The sequence below is a fragment of the Phoenix dactylifera genome, chromosome 16, assembly GCF_009389715.1.
Source record: "Phoenix dactylifera cultivar Barhee BC4 chromosome 16, palm_55x_up_171113_PBpolish2nd_filt_p, whole genome shotgun sequence".
Taxonomy (NCBI): domain Eukaryota; kingdom Viridiplantae; phylum Streptophyta; class Magnoliopsida; order Arecales; family Arecaceae; genus Phoenix; species Phoenix dactylifera.
Genome location: NC_052407.1, coordinates 7,534,466 through 7,550,912, shown reverse-complemented (window position 1 = coordinate 7,550,912; position 16,447 = coordinate 7,534,466). Strand labels below are relative to the sequence as shown.

Sequence of the window (16,447 nt, the reverse complement as noted above, 5' to 3'; positions counted from 1 at the left end):
TTGTTAAGCTTTTACGAAATCCTTTCGCCCTTTCCTAAACCATACCGTTTCATTCCATCTATGCCTCCTTGCAATAGCTACTCCAGCGATATTTGGGGGAGCATTTTGTTCGCCAACAGAATTGGAATAGAATTGGATTGGTATGAAATGAGAATGGCCATATCTTCCGATATGTTTGGTTCGTGATAGGATCGAAATCGGGATGGAATTTAAATAATAGCAGGGAAGGATTTTGGAGGATTAGGGTATTTTTTCTCTCTTGAATTCGGAATGGCATCGGAATGAGATCAGAATACTCTAATCAAATGGCTGAAATGAAAGTTACTCATTTCTATTTCCATTTTGGAGTTCTAACTCTCCCTAACTATATATGCCTTTGGAGGTTTGGCCTTAATATGGTCTTGAGTTGTAATGGGCGCGGTTCCCTTTGGAGAGCAGCTAAGGTGGCAGGGCAGGAACTGGCCAGCCCCATGTGCGCCATATGCTGTTTCATTTTGTCAAAGGCAGAGTTTTGGAGCTCATCGTCTGCTGCCTTCTCCATTGCCGCCTAGCTCTTCCACCACCCCTTCATCGTCCGAGCCCAAGTCACTACTGTCGGTGGGCTTCCTCTACCACATAATTTTACATTGTGACTTTAAAATTGGTGCCCCCCCTCCTCTTGGATAATGGAGTGTTTTTTTTTTGTAGTAAAAAAAAACTCTCTCTTATGGAGTCTGGATAGCCGTTCTTATCCATGGATAAAGAAGGTCAAATGAGGGAGGCGAGGTTGCTGTTGCAAGAGAGGATCAATAGAAGGGCCTTGGAAGTTGATAGTGCATCTCAGGAAGCTTGAGGTTGTTGCCTCTATCTATCTATCTATCTATCTAGACAGGTAGATAGATAGATAGATAGATAGATAGATAGATAGATAGATAGATGTGTTGAGGGGGATTTCCTTAGTTCGATGCTAGATGAAGGGCTTGAGCCCACTGTAATTGTGGCAACAGTATGTGAAGAAATTGACGCCATCGGTGTGTCTAGAATCGACAAAACTAGTTAATTGTTCACTAGAAGTATTTTGGTCAAACAAATTATCATACGATGAGTACGTGACACCATTTTCTTAAAGAAGATGAATGGAGGAATATATTAGGCTAGTATAGTAACTTATAGGATCTAATTAAAATTTTTTAAAGGCAACCGGAGTAAGTGCAAGGGGGATATTTCTAAAATTTTCCTTTTTTTTTTTCTTTTGGTAGGATGGCCATGTACTTCATGTTTCTTGTGCTGTCAGGCAGTGTATCAATCAATGCAAAATATTTTTTAAACTAGTAATAAATGAAAACTATAACATATAGTGCAGTGATGAAGTTGATGATCTTAATCTGTTTGGCCATCCTAAATTGCTTCCTCTCAAGCATTGGCCAACCTAGAGTGAACATTTGAGTAATCAGTGCTTCTCTTGATATGCTAACAGAAAAAAAAAGGAAAGTATTTCAAGACTTCTAAGCAATTGAAATGCTAATTTCTATGTTGTCCCTCTTGTTGCCTCCCATTGTGATGTTATTGTATTAAGCATGTATTTAGCAGTTGCATTGATTGGGCTACCAGAAGGTAACAGGAAAATGATCTGTCACGTAGCAACAAGCCAACAAAGTACATGCAATAGTAGTTGTTATGAGTAGCCATAGATTTAGGTTATCTACTTCTCATACATCTCAGACAGGTCAGTTATTAATATATCCTGCATATGAATGCTAAATGTAGGAAAAAAGCTTTAAGAGTGAAGAGGAGAGCAGTATGTATTGGATATTAGATGTAGTCAAAAGGTTTAAGAGCGAAGTGGAAAATGGTATGTATTTGAGAGTCTACTAATGCAAATTTTCACTTAACTTCGAAAATGTGCCTATCAATATACCATTTCAACCTCCTGGGACAATTGTTGTCATGTGCTCATCTTATGAATGTCGAAGATGAGCAACCAAATGCAATTTAAAAATAATATTGATTTAGAGAGAGATATACTCATTTTATTTTTCTAATTCTTTGCTAAATACTTGCATTTTATTTGGGATTGACATAAAAAAGGCTGACAATAAGAGTGTAAAATTAATACAAGCAAGGGAAGAAATACTAGCATTTATTCTGGAACTAACCTAAAAAGAGACCGAAAGTAATAAGGGTTATAATTAATAAAAATAACTTTAAGATTGAAGGGAAAAGCAGTAAGTATTGGATACTAAATATAATTTAAAAAGTTTAAGAGCAAAATGGAAAACTATTAATGCAAATTTTTACTTAATTTCCAAATGTGCCTGCCGATTTACCATTTCAATTTTTAGGAACAATTTCTATCCATGTATACAGTCATCTCATAAATGTCAAAGTTGAGCAACCAAATGCAACCTAAAAATAATATAGATTTAGTGAGAGGAATACTGGTTTCTTTTTTTTTAATTCTTTGCTAAGTGCTTACATTTATTTTGTGCAATTAACATAAAAAAGCTGACAGCAAGAGCGTTAAAATTCATACAAGCGGGAAGAAATACTGGCATTTATTTTGGAATAACATAAAAAGAGCCTGAAAGCAATACTGTGATAATTAATAAAAAAATAACACTGGAAAGTGCTCAGAAGCGCTGTCGTCGTCCGATGATCAGACGGTTGTGATGCGCCCAGCATCACTCGAGCGCAGTTGTCTTCATCGCTCTGTCCCAGTATTATTTTTGGGGTGAGAGAGGCTCGAACTCTCGACCTCAGGATAACTCAATAAGCTATGAGACCTACGCGCTAGCCAACTGCGCCACCACCCCATGTTGAAAATTACTGGCTTACAAACTATAGAAATCCGTTTCCTCTACAATTGCTACAAACAAAAAATATACATACATATATATTTTTGGGTACAACGGTCGTTCACGTTAATCTAGCGTGAGTGCAACAAACCGAGTTAAAATATAATACGTGATATAAAGGTAGGTGTACAATATCAACCCATGTCCATAAGACCTCTTTGGAGTAATGAACAATAAAGGAGGTAACCCAATTCGCCGTCCTGTTCGCCTTCCAGTAAATATGAGTAGCCTGAAAGAAGTCACAGTCTCTTTTCATCTATTGTATATTGCTAAGGAGAGGATGACCATTGACCCGTTGCTCAGCATGCAGAATCTAATCGATCACCATAGATAAGTAATGGGGACATCAGAGCCACTCGTTTGTGTTCGCACCACGGATTGACATCATTATGGCTGGAAAATGATCTTGAGCCACCAGATTGAGTCATTTTGTTTTCTGCATTTTGCTTTTGTTTAATCGAGTCAATTTGGCTAGTTATTTGTTATTAGACAAGTTAATTGGCTTAGCTGTTAAGTTATGTAATTGGGTCAAGTAATTGGATTGATTTTGGTATGTAATCAGTTGACTTAGTCAACTGATTGAGGGTTCAATTTTAGTATGTCATCAATTGTTCGACCTTATGTAGGGCCTATATAAAGGCCACCCCTCTCATAAATTAGGGATTTGAAGAATTGAATAAGAAACCTAGCCTCTCTCTTTTCTTTCTTCCTCCTTTTCTCTTCTTCTTCCTCCTCTTTTTCTTCCTTCTCTCTTCTCCCTGTAGTAGTCCTCCATCACCAGTGCTCGTCGATCATGAGCACATCCAACCTAACCTTATCATCCATGCTAGGTCAAAATCATGAACATTATGGTTGGTCAGATATTGGCCCAGCTTACATGAGCCCCCAGTGCGTCAAACATCGACTTCAACGAAGAGGGGGAATGAAAATGAGAATGACCGTATCTTTCAACATATTTGGTTCATGACCGAAATCAAAATCAGAATAAAATTTAAATACCAGAGATGAGTAGGGACTAGGTTTTGGAGGATTAGGGTATTTCATCTCTCCTAGAATCAGAATAAGAATAGAATATTTTAATCAAATAGCTGAAATGGAAGTCACTTATTTTCATTCTCATTTCAGAGTTCTAACTCTTCCCAACCGAATATGCCTTTGGAGCTTTGGCCTCATTATGGTCCGAGTTCTAATTGGGGTGGTTCCCCTTCGAAGAGCAGCTAGGGTGGCAGGGCAGGGACTGGCCAGCCTTATGTGCGGCATATGCTACTTCATCTTGTTGGAGGCATTGCCCACTGTCTCGACTAGCCGCCGCTTAGCTTCTCTACCACTCCTTCATCACCCAAGCCCAAGTCACCACTGTCAGTGCTCACCATCGCCCAGCTCCTCCGCCACCCCTTCATCGCCGCTGATGGGCTGTCTCCACCCCATAATTTCACATTGTGACTTAAAAATTGGTGCCCCCCCCCCCCCCCCCCCACAATTGCTGCCGGTGGGCTACCTCTAGCACATAATTTCACATTGTGACCCCCCTCCCCCCCAACTTTCCGAGGGTGGGTAATGGAGTGTTTTCTTTTGTAGTAAAACAAAAAAATCTCCTTTCCAATGGAGGCACACCAACTATGCAATAGAGTGCTTCAGCGAGATTTGAGCCCGGATAGCTATTCGTACAACGTTCTTATCCATGGTACTATAAAGCCATAAAGGTGGTCAAATGAGGGGGACGAGGTTGGTGTAGCAAGAGATGATCAATGGAAGGGTATTGGAAGTTGATTGTGCATCTCAGAAAGCTTGAGGTTGTTACCTCCCTCCCTCTCTTTCCATCTCTTTCTCTCTCTCTCTCTCTCTCTCTCTCTCTCTCTCTCTCTCTATATATATATATATATATATATATATATATAGAGAGAGAGAGAGAGAGAGAGAAGAGACTAGATGCATTGAGGGGGCATTTATTCCGGAACTAACCTAAAAAAAGACCGAAAGTAATAAGGGTTATAATTAGTAAAAATAACTTTAGGAGTGAAGGGGAAAGTAGTGCGTATTGGATACTCAATATAATTAAAAGGTTTAAGAGCCAAATAGAAAACTATTCATGCAAATTTTTACTTAATTTCTAAATGTGCCCGTCGATTTGCCATTTCAATTTTCAGAGACAATTTCTATCCACGCAGATAGTCATCTCATGAATGTCAAAGCTAAGCAACCAAATGCAACCAAAAGATAATATAGATTTAGTCAGAGAAATACTGGTTTCAATTTTTTAATTCTTTGCTAAGTGCTTACATTTTTTTGTGTGGAATTAACATAAAAAAGCTGACAGCAAGAGTGTTAAAATTAATACAAGCGGGGGAAAAATACTGGCATTTATTTATGAATAACATAAAAAGAGGTTGAAAGTAATACTGGAATAACATAAAAATGGCATTATAATAAGGGTTATAATTAATAAAAAAATAACCGGAAAGGGAGCTCAGGAGCGCTGTCATCGTCCGATGATCAGACGGTTGTGATGCGCCCAGCATCACTCGAGCGCGGTTGTCCTCATCGCTCCATGTCCCAGTATTGTTTTGGGGTGAGAGAGGCTCGAACTCTCGACCTCAGGATAACTCAACAAGCTATGAGACCTACGCGCTAGCCAACTGCGCCACCACCCCATGTTGACATCTCTCGGCTTACAAGCATACATAAATCCTTTCCCTCAACAAACCCAACCCTGTCACAAAACGCCATTTTTGCTATGCTTCCAACCAAATAGAGGAAACTTTTGCTAATGGTATATCTATTGATCCACTTCTTACTAAAACCCAAATGCACAATCCAGATAATCAAGAACATTCCCAGTCACTTCTTGCTAGGTGCATCGATCAATTCTAGAATTTGTTTCGATGGAGATCACATTTTTCTTTTCCATTTTAGTCCCAATGATAGGCACAAAATATGGATTAGTGCTGCTGCTAACAAATTCTGAGATGAATGCGGTGAGGTTGGACGTGATCCAAGCTGAAAAGATGAGCTAGAGAATAGTTGGTGGCTGAGCCCAGATGGAGAGTTTAGTGCTAACGATCTGACCTAAAATCAAGAAAATAAAGTCCACTTGCTGAAGTTTGTCCTATAAAAGTTCCTTCGATGCCTAAGTTATGTAGGAATTTTAGGAAAACTATAGGGCTCGTTTGGTTCGTGGGAAGCATTTTTCCTCCTAGGAATATGATTTCTGGAAAACAAATTCTTAGGAAAAGAATGCCTAGGAAAGTACTTTTGGCATGTTTGGTTGACCATGGGAAAGTGACAAATTTTCAAAGTGCTTATGTTTGGTTGGTCATCCACTTTACTGGAAAAGTTATGTATAATTTCTATTATACCCTTAATAAAAATTAGGTTTTTAATGCTTTTTTAATGCTTCTTTAATGCTGAAGGGCCTTTTTGAGAAAAAATAAAAATGGAGTGATTCTCACCTCATGGGAAGGTAACTTTCCCATGTTTCTCATGGAAAAGACTTTTCCATGAAATGTGGGAATCATATTCCCATGGAAATACAACTTTCCCATCTCTCTCATTTGAAAACTCCAACCAAACAAGAGACATCTCATTACTTTTCCGTTGACCATACTTTCCTCCCTTCTTTTCCCGCGAACCAAATGAGCCCATAGAGAATTGAGAGAGTTGCGGAATAGAAGGAACGATAGAAAGTGTACCTAGAAGTCCCTCTTAAGCATTGCTTATACAAGGCAAGGATTATTGTTGGTTAATGAGTTAGTAGGAAGTGGGCCTTAATTGCTAGATAACAGGCTGCATGTCACATGCACCATGGATAATGGCATAAACCATGCCGTCACCACTCAATCATACGGGATAAGCTATAATTGCCCCATAAATAGTAGAATCATAATCGTATCTTCGAGGGCTTTAATTGTCTTTAGTGTGCTATTATTGGAGACATGGCTGTGCTGCTGATCGGCCAATCTGATCAAGTCGGCATGATGGTTCAGTAAAACTTTATTTTTCTTTTCTTTCTTTTCTTTTTGCAAGAAACACTAAATTAAGTTCGAAACTTAGAAGCAATATTTCGCGAGGTCTCAAAAATGCTACCAATACACAACTTGCTTGACCCATGCATGGGATCATGCATTCATTCCATAAAACCTTCGTCCACCCATTGCGCTCCTCTATCTCCAGAATTGGCTATGGAGAATGCCTAGGAAGCAGAAGAGAGTTACAGGCAGAAAGCTAGGGTGTGCTTGGCATGGCAGCTCTATCGGCCACAGCCACAGCAACTGTGGTTAATGACACTCAACAAGCAGACCAAAAGCATGACCGTTGCAATAGTGGGTACTACTCCCATCATCCAAAACCTCACCTCCAGGTCCAGCATATATACTCCTGCATTTTTTGTGTAAGCCTTCTCATATGCATGTAGTCGTGTATACCTTTAGTTTCTGTTACTCTCCTTGAGTCAGGAACTAATTTTCTTATAAAATTTCTATCTAATTTGTGCTTTGGTTTATCTGGGATATTCAAGCAAGTATGTCTTCATATTTTGAAATACTGACCATGTTGTCATCTCTTCTCAGTATCTTGTGGGATGGACTATGCTATAGCCAGCTTATATAATCTGTTTGTGCTGGTGCTCGGGCCCTTCATGCTGTGCTCAAGGCTTACGATCGAGATTTTAGAGAACCTTGGAGGCATGGTATCAAGCTTCCCCTCTCACATAAAACTCTTTCGATCACTAGTTCACTGAAGTAATTAAGCTTGTCGTTAATAATCCTTGGCCGCTATATATTCTGTCTAAGGCCATGGACCAAACATCTATTAGTTGGGTCATAACCACATTTCAACATCAGAAACTATATATTGAGCATCAATTCACAAATTATCACAAAGCAGTGGCACGTAGACCTTGGGTGGTTGGGTGGGCAGGTGATGGTGAGTGTGGTGCCGCTGCAGCAGCTGCAATGGCTGAGGTGGGAAAGAATGGAAACTTGCATGCAAGGTGGAACCCAGCATGCGACAGATTCGATGCCTTCGGCTACTGCAGAGGCGTGACTCTCATTGCGTACGTCCTTCATCGGAGCTGCTCTCCTCGATGCAGTGTCCACCGTCACGCCCTATAAGAAAAAATTAATACAGCTAGCCAGGATTAGTGCCTTGTCTCACAGTTCACGTTCGCATGCAATTTTTGTTGATGAATTGTGTCCCCCGCTAGTACCAGCTTAGCCTTTCTGCAGTGGCCATTTCTAAGGCCTATTGGAAGGAAGCTAGGTTCATGTTTAAGCATTGCCATGTCTAGTCTTGAAGTGTTTGTCGTGTATGCTTTTGTTGGTGGCTCATGGAAAAAGAGTTACAAACAAAAGGGAGAGTCTGAGAAAGACAGAGACTATCTTCCCACTCCCTTCGTCACCTTGTGCTATAGCTGGCTATGATACAGAAGCCTAAAGCTATGTTTCATAGTTTGTTGGAAGTTTCTTTCTAATAAATTGGGTGGCTGTGTCTCTCCCACTAGCCTAGTCCAAAAGGATATATATATATATATATATATACACACACACTAGTTGTGAAGGTATATCTTAGCTATCTAGTCACTTCATAAAAGGAGAAGTACTGGAACTCCCTTCTATGATTGATTGGCATCTTCCTCTTATTGGAGAGAATAATTTCGATTCGATCTTTATCAGTCCCAACAGTAGCCATGCGCTGTTAATTGTTAAATTAGTACTTCTTTATGCTGAAGTTGGTCAGGTTAGGATTAACCTATAGAAATTTTTTTCAACGCTATGAATGGGATTTTTATACTGCAGTGGATGAAAGAGTCCACAGCTTGGAGGTTGGCAGAGTGTTGCTTTCAAGAATCCCAGTCAATAAATTTTGAGGCAAGTAGGATTTGAATGCTATCTGGTTCAACATATCAACCTAACTGCGAAAGGCTATATATATGGGTGATTGGAGTATGGACACATTAACATCCAAAATAGTGTAAGTAAATATATAGCTGTTGGATTATTGAGGGTGATGTTGCTAAACAAATGAAGTGGACCATGTAATCTGTCAATTTTACATGTCAGCAAATCTAGTCTCAGATCATATAATATTTAATAGCTTATTTATAAAACAGATCATTTTACTAAAAACAATAATAAAAAAAAGATTGTTAGGAAAGCCCAATGATGACTGCAAAGATTGCAGTATCTTTGTTATTTATTATTGTCCATTGGAAAATAATATTTTGCATTCCTATGGAAAATAATAGAACTCAGTCATATAACCAATGACAAGATCAGTTAATGTTTGCTCAGTCATATATTGATTTCATTCCCTCGGTTTGTAAATTGATGGGTGGATACATTGATAAACTGGTAAAGCCTGAATTTTAGGCATGACATGCGTAATAATTAACTATTTATTTCATCAATACCAAGATTTTCCATGCTCTATGTAGTGGAGAATTAGTTGTTTTTCTAATTGTAAAGAAAAACTTTATCGCAATGTTGTCTCAGTTAACCTAGATATAAATATTAGAGATATGAAGCTACAAGAGAGAGAAATTTAAATATATACAGCAGAGATAATTTCGTTTTATCGATAAGAGTCCTTACTTGATTAAGAAGGCAATCTAAACTAGACAAAATTCCTAGCTTCTGAAGAATCTTAATACCTGATTGCTGTTATGTAGTGAAGTATATGATTATTCATGCTTTAAATGTTTATTCCTTGTACTCCATGATAACATCACCTATTTAAACGAAAAAAAAGTGAGTAACCTTCATTCATATATAAATCACTATCTTCTTTCTTACAAATGACTTAGGTCGGGAGATCTTATAGTTCTTCTAATGCCAAGTAAGAAGGCTTCATAACTTACACCTTGCTCATACCTACTCTCACCCATAGAATAAGAGCATGGGTTTAATTTTAGAGTTGGAAGACACTAAGAAGTTATGCAGCTTAGATAAGAGTATCCTTTTTTGACAGCCTAAGTTGCCGATCGAAATATTTCGAGTTCTTGTAAAACTCGAAACATTGCCCCATTCGAGGGACAATTCCTCCTAATGATTTTCATATCAAGAATCTACTAGTGTGAAAGAATGAGAAGCTTTCCAAACATTTTTTAAAAGTGCACACAAGAGAACATGGATAATAAAGAAACCGAAGATTCTGACCTAATGATGATGGAAGAAATTTTGACAAACAGACTCCTTATCGAAGATATCATTTAAATATAAGATGGTCCATGCCACTATAATATCATGGAAGAGATTTAGTGTTGCACAATCTCGTAAAATTGACTTCACATGCAAGACCAACACACTCCATATTTTATGTAATCACACGCAACTGCACCGTCCTGCGTGATCCAATGCACTTGACTCTCAACCTGCAACAAAAAGACAGGACTAGTGCCCCTTGAATCAAAATCCAGAGACTTTTGTCATCAACAATCATCAATCTTACACCCTTTTTTTGTCGCATTCGTCGAACTTTTCAACATGCCCATAAGGTGCATTCACTCAGAAAAAAGTTAAGAACAACTCTCCATTATAGGAAACAAGTTCTTGGACAATGACAAAGAAAAAGATCAGCAATCTCCCACCTTATATGTGTAGATAGACAATATGATACAACTTTGGTAGGTAACTCACTATAAATAGAAGATACCTTCACCTCCCAAGCGTCACCAATCTTTCCTAGAATTCAGAAGGGGTTCCAAGATGAGGGTAGACCCATCTCAGAGAAGCAACCCCCCAAACTCCCTTCGGCCAAAGTTTGTGGTACCTCCCCCTTTGAATTGCCCTCCAGCTTGGTGAGCTGGTTTAGGACTGCCTTTATGACATTTCTATCACAGGAGAGTGGGTTCAGATAAGAGCTCAAGTCAGGCAAGCCCCCCAACTGGGCCAAGCCTTTGGTTGAGGGCAGGCTTCTTTCCGCTGGGGGCAGGTGTGGGGCCAAGGGGTTTGGGGGCAGGGATGTGTGGCTTGGAGGAAAGCTGGAGAAGCAGGGCACCTGCTCAAACCCCTCAAAGTTTCGTGGGATTTTGTCAAAGATGATGTAGGTGTCCATGAGAGATGGGAGTGAGGAAGATCCTGTGTCATCATAGCTTGTTTCCATGCTTGGCTTGGTGGAGAGTCCCCTGTGCTTGTAGAACACTCTACATAGGACCCAATCTTCCTGTTTAAAGAAAGAGAGCGAAGTGTCATGGAAGTCATATGATAATATGCATGGTTAGAGGAGTAGTTAATCATGAAAGTTTGGAATATGACAAGTAGTTTGTGGAATATTTGATCAGTAAGCACTTGCAATGGCTTGTGAGCATGGAGATTTCGATATTGGATCATTAACAAATCTTGTGATCATCTTTACATTGGAGATCAATGTTTGGAACTTTATTGCTAGAAGTTTTTCCTCAAGTTGATTTAAACTTTGTTTGGTCACTAGATGAGTATGACTGCGACACATGGATAATTATGTCCTCAAGTGGTATTGCAGTTGGCCAATGAATTTTTGAAATACATAGTTTTAAGGTTCAAATTTGGTTATATCTTTAGGTTATGATTGTTTTTTTTGTGTGTAATTTTTAGCATTTTGTACTCAGCCTGCTGCACAAAGTGATGATGGTTGTAAGTGAAAAAGAATGCAGCTTAATCAAGAAAATCAAGTGAGACAAGTCTTAGTGAAACGATACTAAATTGATTTTTTAATGGAAAACTATATTAGTACTAGCATGGTGGGAAAGTTTGAGTTTTGTAGCATAAAGTGACAAAAAGTTAGGCATGACAAGAATGAGACAGAATAGGAAGATAAAAAAATAAACATAAAAGTATCATGGGGAACAACATAGAGTCCCATATTCTGTAGATAGTTAGGAGAAAACTATGTCTGAAGTATGGATAGATAGGAGTCATGAAAGCAACTGATAGCCCACAAGGTTGGTACTCGTTGAGGAACAAGCTGCGGTAATTTCATAGCATGAACAAAACAGAAATCTAGACAAATAATGGGTTACTTTTCTACAGAAAAAAGCTCATTATCGGCTAGGATTTAATAGAATAGCTCCTGCAATATTCACAAGAAGCATCCCTTATTTAACAACATTAGCAGCTCTTGGATTCACAAATCACATGTTGATATATATATGTACTATCTAGATAGTTTATGAAGTCTAGAACTAGTCAAATTAGTTTCACAGAAGTGGGAATTTGATCCTTTTAGTCGACATCAATTGCTTCATTAAGTTGTCGAAACCAATTTAGATATCTACTGGATGTCTAAGATGACTGGTTCCCATGTAATCAATCTCATTGTTACCTTTTAGAAATTTTCAACCTATTGTCCCTATCCTCTGCCAAACATCTCTTAGTTTTCGCATTATAGATGTTTTTGTCACTTTGTGTATAAATAAAATTGTCAGCCAATTACTATATATCATATTTCTCTAATATGACCATGGAAACTTTGAATCACTTTGAGCAAGTTGTTTCTCTTTTTCTGTCTACAAACTTTTGAAACATTGGAGAAATCATTATTGTAATAGCTCATAATATTAATCCACTACTTCTTTTTGACCCTGAACAAAATGAAAACAAAGCGATCAGGAACTCATTCTGCAAGTAGAAAACTTGATGTCATAAGATCACCTTGAAGGATAACTTGGACGGATCCCCAGGTCCTTCCATGCGGTACTCATGCATGACCCAGTCGGTCTTCTTTCCCTTGGGAGCTCTCCCTTGATAGAAAACAAGGGTCTTCCTCATCCCAACAAGCATTCCCTTTCGAGCTACTAGCCTATCTTTTCCGGTGGCCTTCCAGTAGCCCGACAAGGTTGCTCGGTTCGTTCGCTGCCCGGTCGCATACTTGCGGTCTCGGAGACTGAAGAAATACCACTCCTTCCCCCCAACACAAGCCATTTCTGTCTCACAAATTTCTCAGTTGCATCAGTGCCCAAAGCCACAAGTTTAGCATCAACAATAATTCAGTGCGGGAACAAAAGGTCAAAAGTAAGGTGGATGTCAACTTTGTAGTACATGCAAAGGTAGGAAACGTAGGGAGGCACTAGTAATGCAAAAGTAACAGCAATCAGTGAAATCTGAAGAACAGATCATCAAGGGCTGGTTTTTAATTTGAGATTCTCATGGAACTAAGTAATAATCAGGAGCAAATTTAACCTCCAACCATATTCTCCAGATATTAGCATTTTACATCTTCAATGCACTTTGATAAAGTTGCACTCCTCAAGTGGAACCTTTAGAAGATCAACGAATGGCGTCACATAAACTTTTATCTATGAAACAAGTGCTAACAAACAATAGTGAAATTTTGTCTATTATGTTTGCTATTGAAATTGACCCATGGGTGAAAGGTTTTGTGGAGTTGGTGTCGTGCAACGAACCTTCCATGTCTTTGTTAGCATCAGCATGTAACCTAATCCCATGACGTTGATTGTTTATCATGGTGTCGATGATTGATTCAATAGCACATCAACATCAGAGACCCATCGATGATTCCAGGACTGTGTTGGCATCAACATCAAATATCTCAATTGATCCACACTTTATTATAAAGTTGGTTATTTGAGCTATCAGTGGAAAATTGGGATCAAGATGGTTTGTAGCTGCACGAATACGTGTGAGGTGTATTTTAGATTGAAAATCTCTTTGATGTATATAAGACTGCTTTCTTTTCCCACCACCACCACCACCCTTCTCTCTCTCTCTCTCTCCCTCGCTCTCTACTCCGAAGAGATGCATGTACTAAAGATAAATGATAAGATACTGAACAACACGGTGTCGTGGTGTAGTTGGTTATCACGTCAGTCTAACACACTGAAGGTCTCCGGTTCGAGTCCGGGCGACGCCAATTCAATATTATTTTGGCTTCGTTTTCCAGAATTCTTTTGTATTCTGTTCCTTTTATTTTTTACTTTCCCCTATTCTTAATTCCAAAATCACTTTGGATTCTTTTCCCTTTTTTTTTTACTTCTTTCCCCTAGTAGAGAGAGAAAGAGAGTCTAGAGTTAGGCAATGTCTTTATGTTCCTTCTTTTTTCTTTTTCGCTTCATGTATAATAATTTAGACATTAGCAGGAGGAATAAGCTGTGGAAAGCTGACAAGCCATCATGGATGGGATAAGACACACCGAATTCTGGCCCAAGAATATTTTTCCGTTACGTGGAAGGAAAGCCAAAAAAAAACAAGAAAACCAGTTTCAAGGTTGGGATGTGATGGAGATTTGGAAAACAAAAGATTTTTCAACTATTCATTTACATTAAAGTAATATATACATATACGAGTTTAAGACCAGGATATTTAATTTAAGAAAAGCAAGTCTTTTGAACAAAAGAAGTGAGTAAAATCCATAAAATAGAACTTATAAGAAGGGCATAAGTGCCTGGCTAGAAAGATAGAATGCTCTAGGGAGTTAGCATGTACAGGCCAACTTATTTGGAATAAGAATTTCAAGTAATATTCTTAACACAAGTGTTGTTTCTCCTCTATATTTTAGAGGGCAGCACATGATATTTGTCATGCCCCAAACCTAAAGTGGAATTGCAAACCCAGAGCGTAAAAGATACCACATATTTATATAACGGACCATAAAGTATGCAAGGCTACAAATCATATCAAAGTAATAATAATATTTTCAGCTATTCCATTTTAATATAGTTGCGACCTTACCTTCCATGGATTAACAAAAAAAAAAAAAAAAAAAAGCCAACGATGGTTCATCAATAAAGAAATTGTTCTTTTGTTGAGGAAGGACATATAAGAATAATTCTCAACATCCAATACCAAATCCTTGAGATAACTACTTGAGGCTACAATAATTTGCTTATAGTCCTGGACTTCTCACACTGGGTCTCCATGTCAGAAGAATCGGAATAGAACTGCATATATACATACCCTTGCCATGGTAATACCATGATAAGAAATGGCTCCTAAAATATGGAGCACTGATGACTACATGTAGTTATTGCATACATATATACACACAGCATGTAAAGAGAACAGAGGTAGCTAGGACTCATGTTACCCAGAAACAAGGCCGGCCATGTCATGAAAGTATAGAACTATGTTGTGTTATGCCGAACTACAAAGCAATCAAATCTGGAGATGGTTGGTTCTTACCAGGGAGATCCCATGGTTCACACTTGTTGAGATCGACATCGACCATCATCGGGCTACCCCAGAAGCCGCCACCGCTGCGGTCTCCGGTGACCTTCGCCGCAAGGTAGTCGCATATCAGCTCATCATCCCTTGGGTGGAACCTGAACCCTGGAGGCAGTTGAGCCTCCACCATGCTCAAGAAGCTCATGAAGCTATTCTTAAGATAGAAACTAGAGAGAGAGAGAGAGAAGGAGAGGAGAAGGGGGGTGTTGGTATTCAATCAAACCATGGGGAATTATAAGGTGTATTAATAGAAGTACAAGTCAACTTCTAAGGGGAAAGAGAGAGAGAGAGAGAGAGAGAGAGAGAGAGAGAGAGAGAGAGAGGGCGACGGGGGAAGGTGGTGAGGAATAGGATGGAATGGAATGGAACACTGGTCACGTTTTTTTGGTCTCTCGAGACTATGTGACGGCACCAGTCCTCAGCTTCCCACGTGGCGTGATGACGCGGCATAGCGGTCGTCGCCCGCCAACCCCCATCACGACCAGCCCTGAGGGCGACACGTGGCCGGCCGGGTTTTTAGATAGAGTTGGCAGCCTCTCACCTCCTCCTCCGGCGTTATGGAAGAGAGGTTGGACCCCGCCCTTGCTCACGTTGGCTCTTTTGGCCCTGACCAGAATTAATTTCCCTCATGGGACCATTCAATGGATCTTCTGATAGGTCCCTAGGGCTACAAATTGGCTTGAGTCTAAATCTAATTATTGAATGGTAATGTCCAAATTAGTTCGATGATCTTCCAATAGGTCTCTAGGGCTACAAATTGGCTTGAGTCTAAATCTAATTATCAATTGGAGTCTATTTTGCCAATGGACTACGCAATACATGGTAGCCCTCGCCTGGATAACCCTAACTCCTTGAGCCATGATGAAAGCAGGATTTGATATCAAATCATTTAGTATACTGACCACAAACTTTGCTGGTTTGTAAATTTTATATTTCTTAAATTATATATAGATTTTTGAACTATCGTTTTGATGTCAGATCAGATCCATTCCTAGTTGATCAAGTTATTCTAATTTTAGAAAGTCCATACATTGAAAATAGAGTACTAAATTAGCAACCATGGTAGATACATAGATCATATTCTAGTGTGACTTGGGATCTAAGTGCAGTTAGGTTTGGTTCTGGATTTTTTTTAAAATATAATTTGCGCAGTCTAGGTAGGGGAGGCCACCTGCCTTATCGAGGGGGGTTGTTTAGGAGAATTGTTTGTTATCATAGCAAGAATTGTTTGTTATCATAGCGTGCCATTGTCTCGCCCCAATCAATCCCAGCATTGCAATTTGCAACAGCTCATCAGAGGTGATACCACCACCAGAGTCATGGTTGGGAAAGTGACTTTTATTAATTCTTCATTTTTAAACAACGAAGAAACCAATACCGGCAAATCTTGTCATACTTGCAACTTGCAATTGAGTTTTGTTTCAAGTTTGACTTGATTTGGATCATTTCTATTCATGCTTG

The 16,447-nt window shown here is 39.0% G+C and overlaps 1 protein-coding gene and 5 non-coding genes across 7 annotated transcripts; 1 reads left to right on the top strand and 5 right to left on the bottom strand.

Annotated features, from left to right (window-relative positions):
- Positions 1 to 2,605: 2,605 nt before the first annotated feature.
- On the bottom strand, positions 2,606 to 2,689 carry LOC113463443. The gene has a single exon (XR_003387677.2). It is a non-coding gene; the product is annotated as a small nucleolar RNA snoR114 (small nucleolar RNA).
- A 17-nt stretch (positions 2,690 to 2,706) lies between these two features.
- Positions 2,707 to 2,792, bottom strand: TRNAM-CAU. The gene is given in 2 exon segments: positions 2,707 to 2,742; positions 2,755 to 2,792. It is a non-coding gene; the product is annotated as a tRNA-Met (tRNA).
- A 2,505-nt stretch (positions 2,793 to 5,297) lies between these two features.
- Positions 5,298 to 5,381, bottom strand: LOC113463442. Its single transcript, XR_003387676.2, has one exon. It is a non-coding gene; the product is annotated as a small nucleolar RNA snoR114 (small nucleolar RNA).
- Positions 5,382 to 5,399: 18 nt separating this feature from the next.
- Positions 5,400 to 5,485, bottom strand: TRNAM-CAU. Its single transcript is given in 2 exon segments — positions 5,400 to 5,435; positions 5,448 to 5,485. It is a non-coding gene; the product is annotated as a tRNA-Met (tRNA).
- Positions 5,486 to 10,229: 4,744 nt separating this feature from the next.
- LOC103717906 (NAC domain-containing protein 21/22-like) lies at positions 10,230 to 15,319 on the bottom strand. Of its 2 annotated transcripts, none has more exons than XM_039114391.1 (3): positions 14,945 to 15,319; positions 12,458 to 12,729; positions 10,230 to 10,991 (listed from the first exon to the last, which is right to left on the bottom strand). In XM_039114391.1, the coding sequence occupies exons 1-3, from the start codon at positions 15,129 to 15,131 to the stop codon at positions 10,518 to 10,520; spliced, it is 933 nt and encodes a 310-aa protein (XP_038970319.1). In that variant the 5' UTR covers positions 15,132 to 15,319; the 3' UTR covers positions 10,230 to 10,517. The 2 variants fall into 2 exon arrangements, with proteins under 2 accessions (XP_038970319.1, XP_038970320.1); XM_039114392.1 differs by lacking the exon at positions 10,230 to 10,991 and adding an exon at positions 12,225 to 12,387 and having other exon boundaries at positions 14,945 to 15,317.
- TRNAV-AAC lies at positions 13,603 to 13,676 on the top strand. Its single transcript has one exon. It is a non-coding gene; the product is annotated as a tRNA-Val (tRNA).
- Positions 15,320 to 16,447: the final 1,128 nt, after the last annotated feature.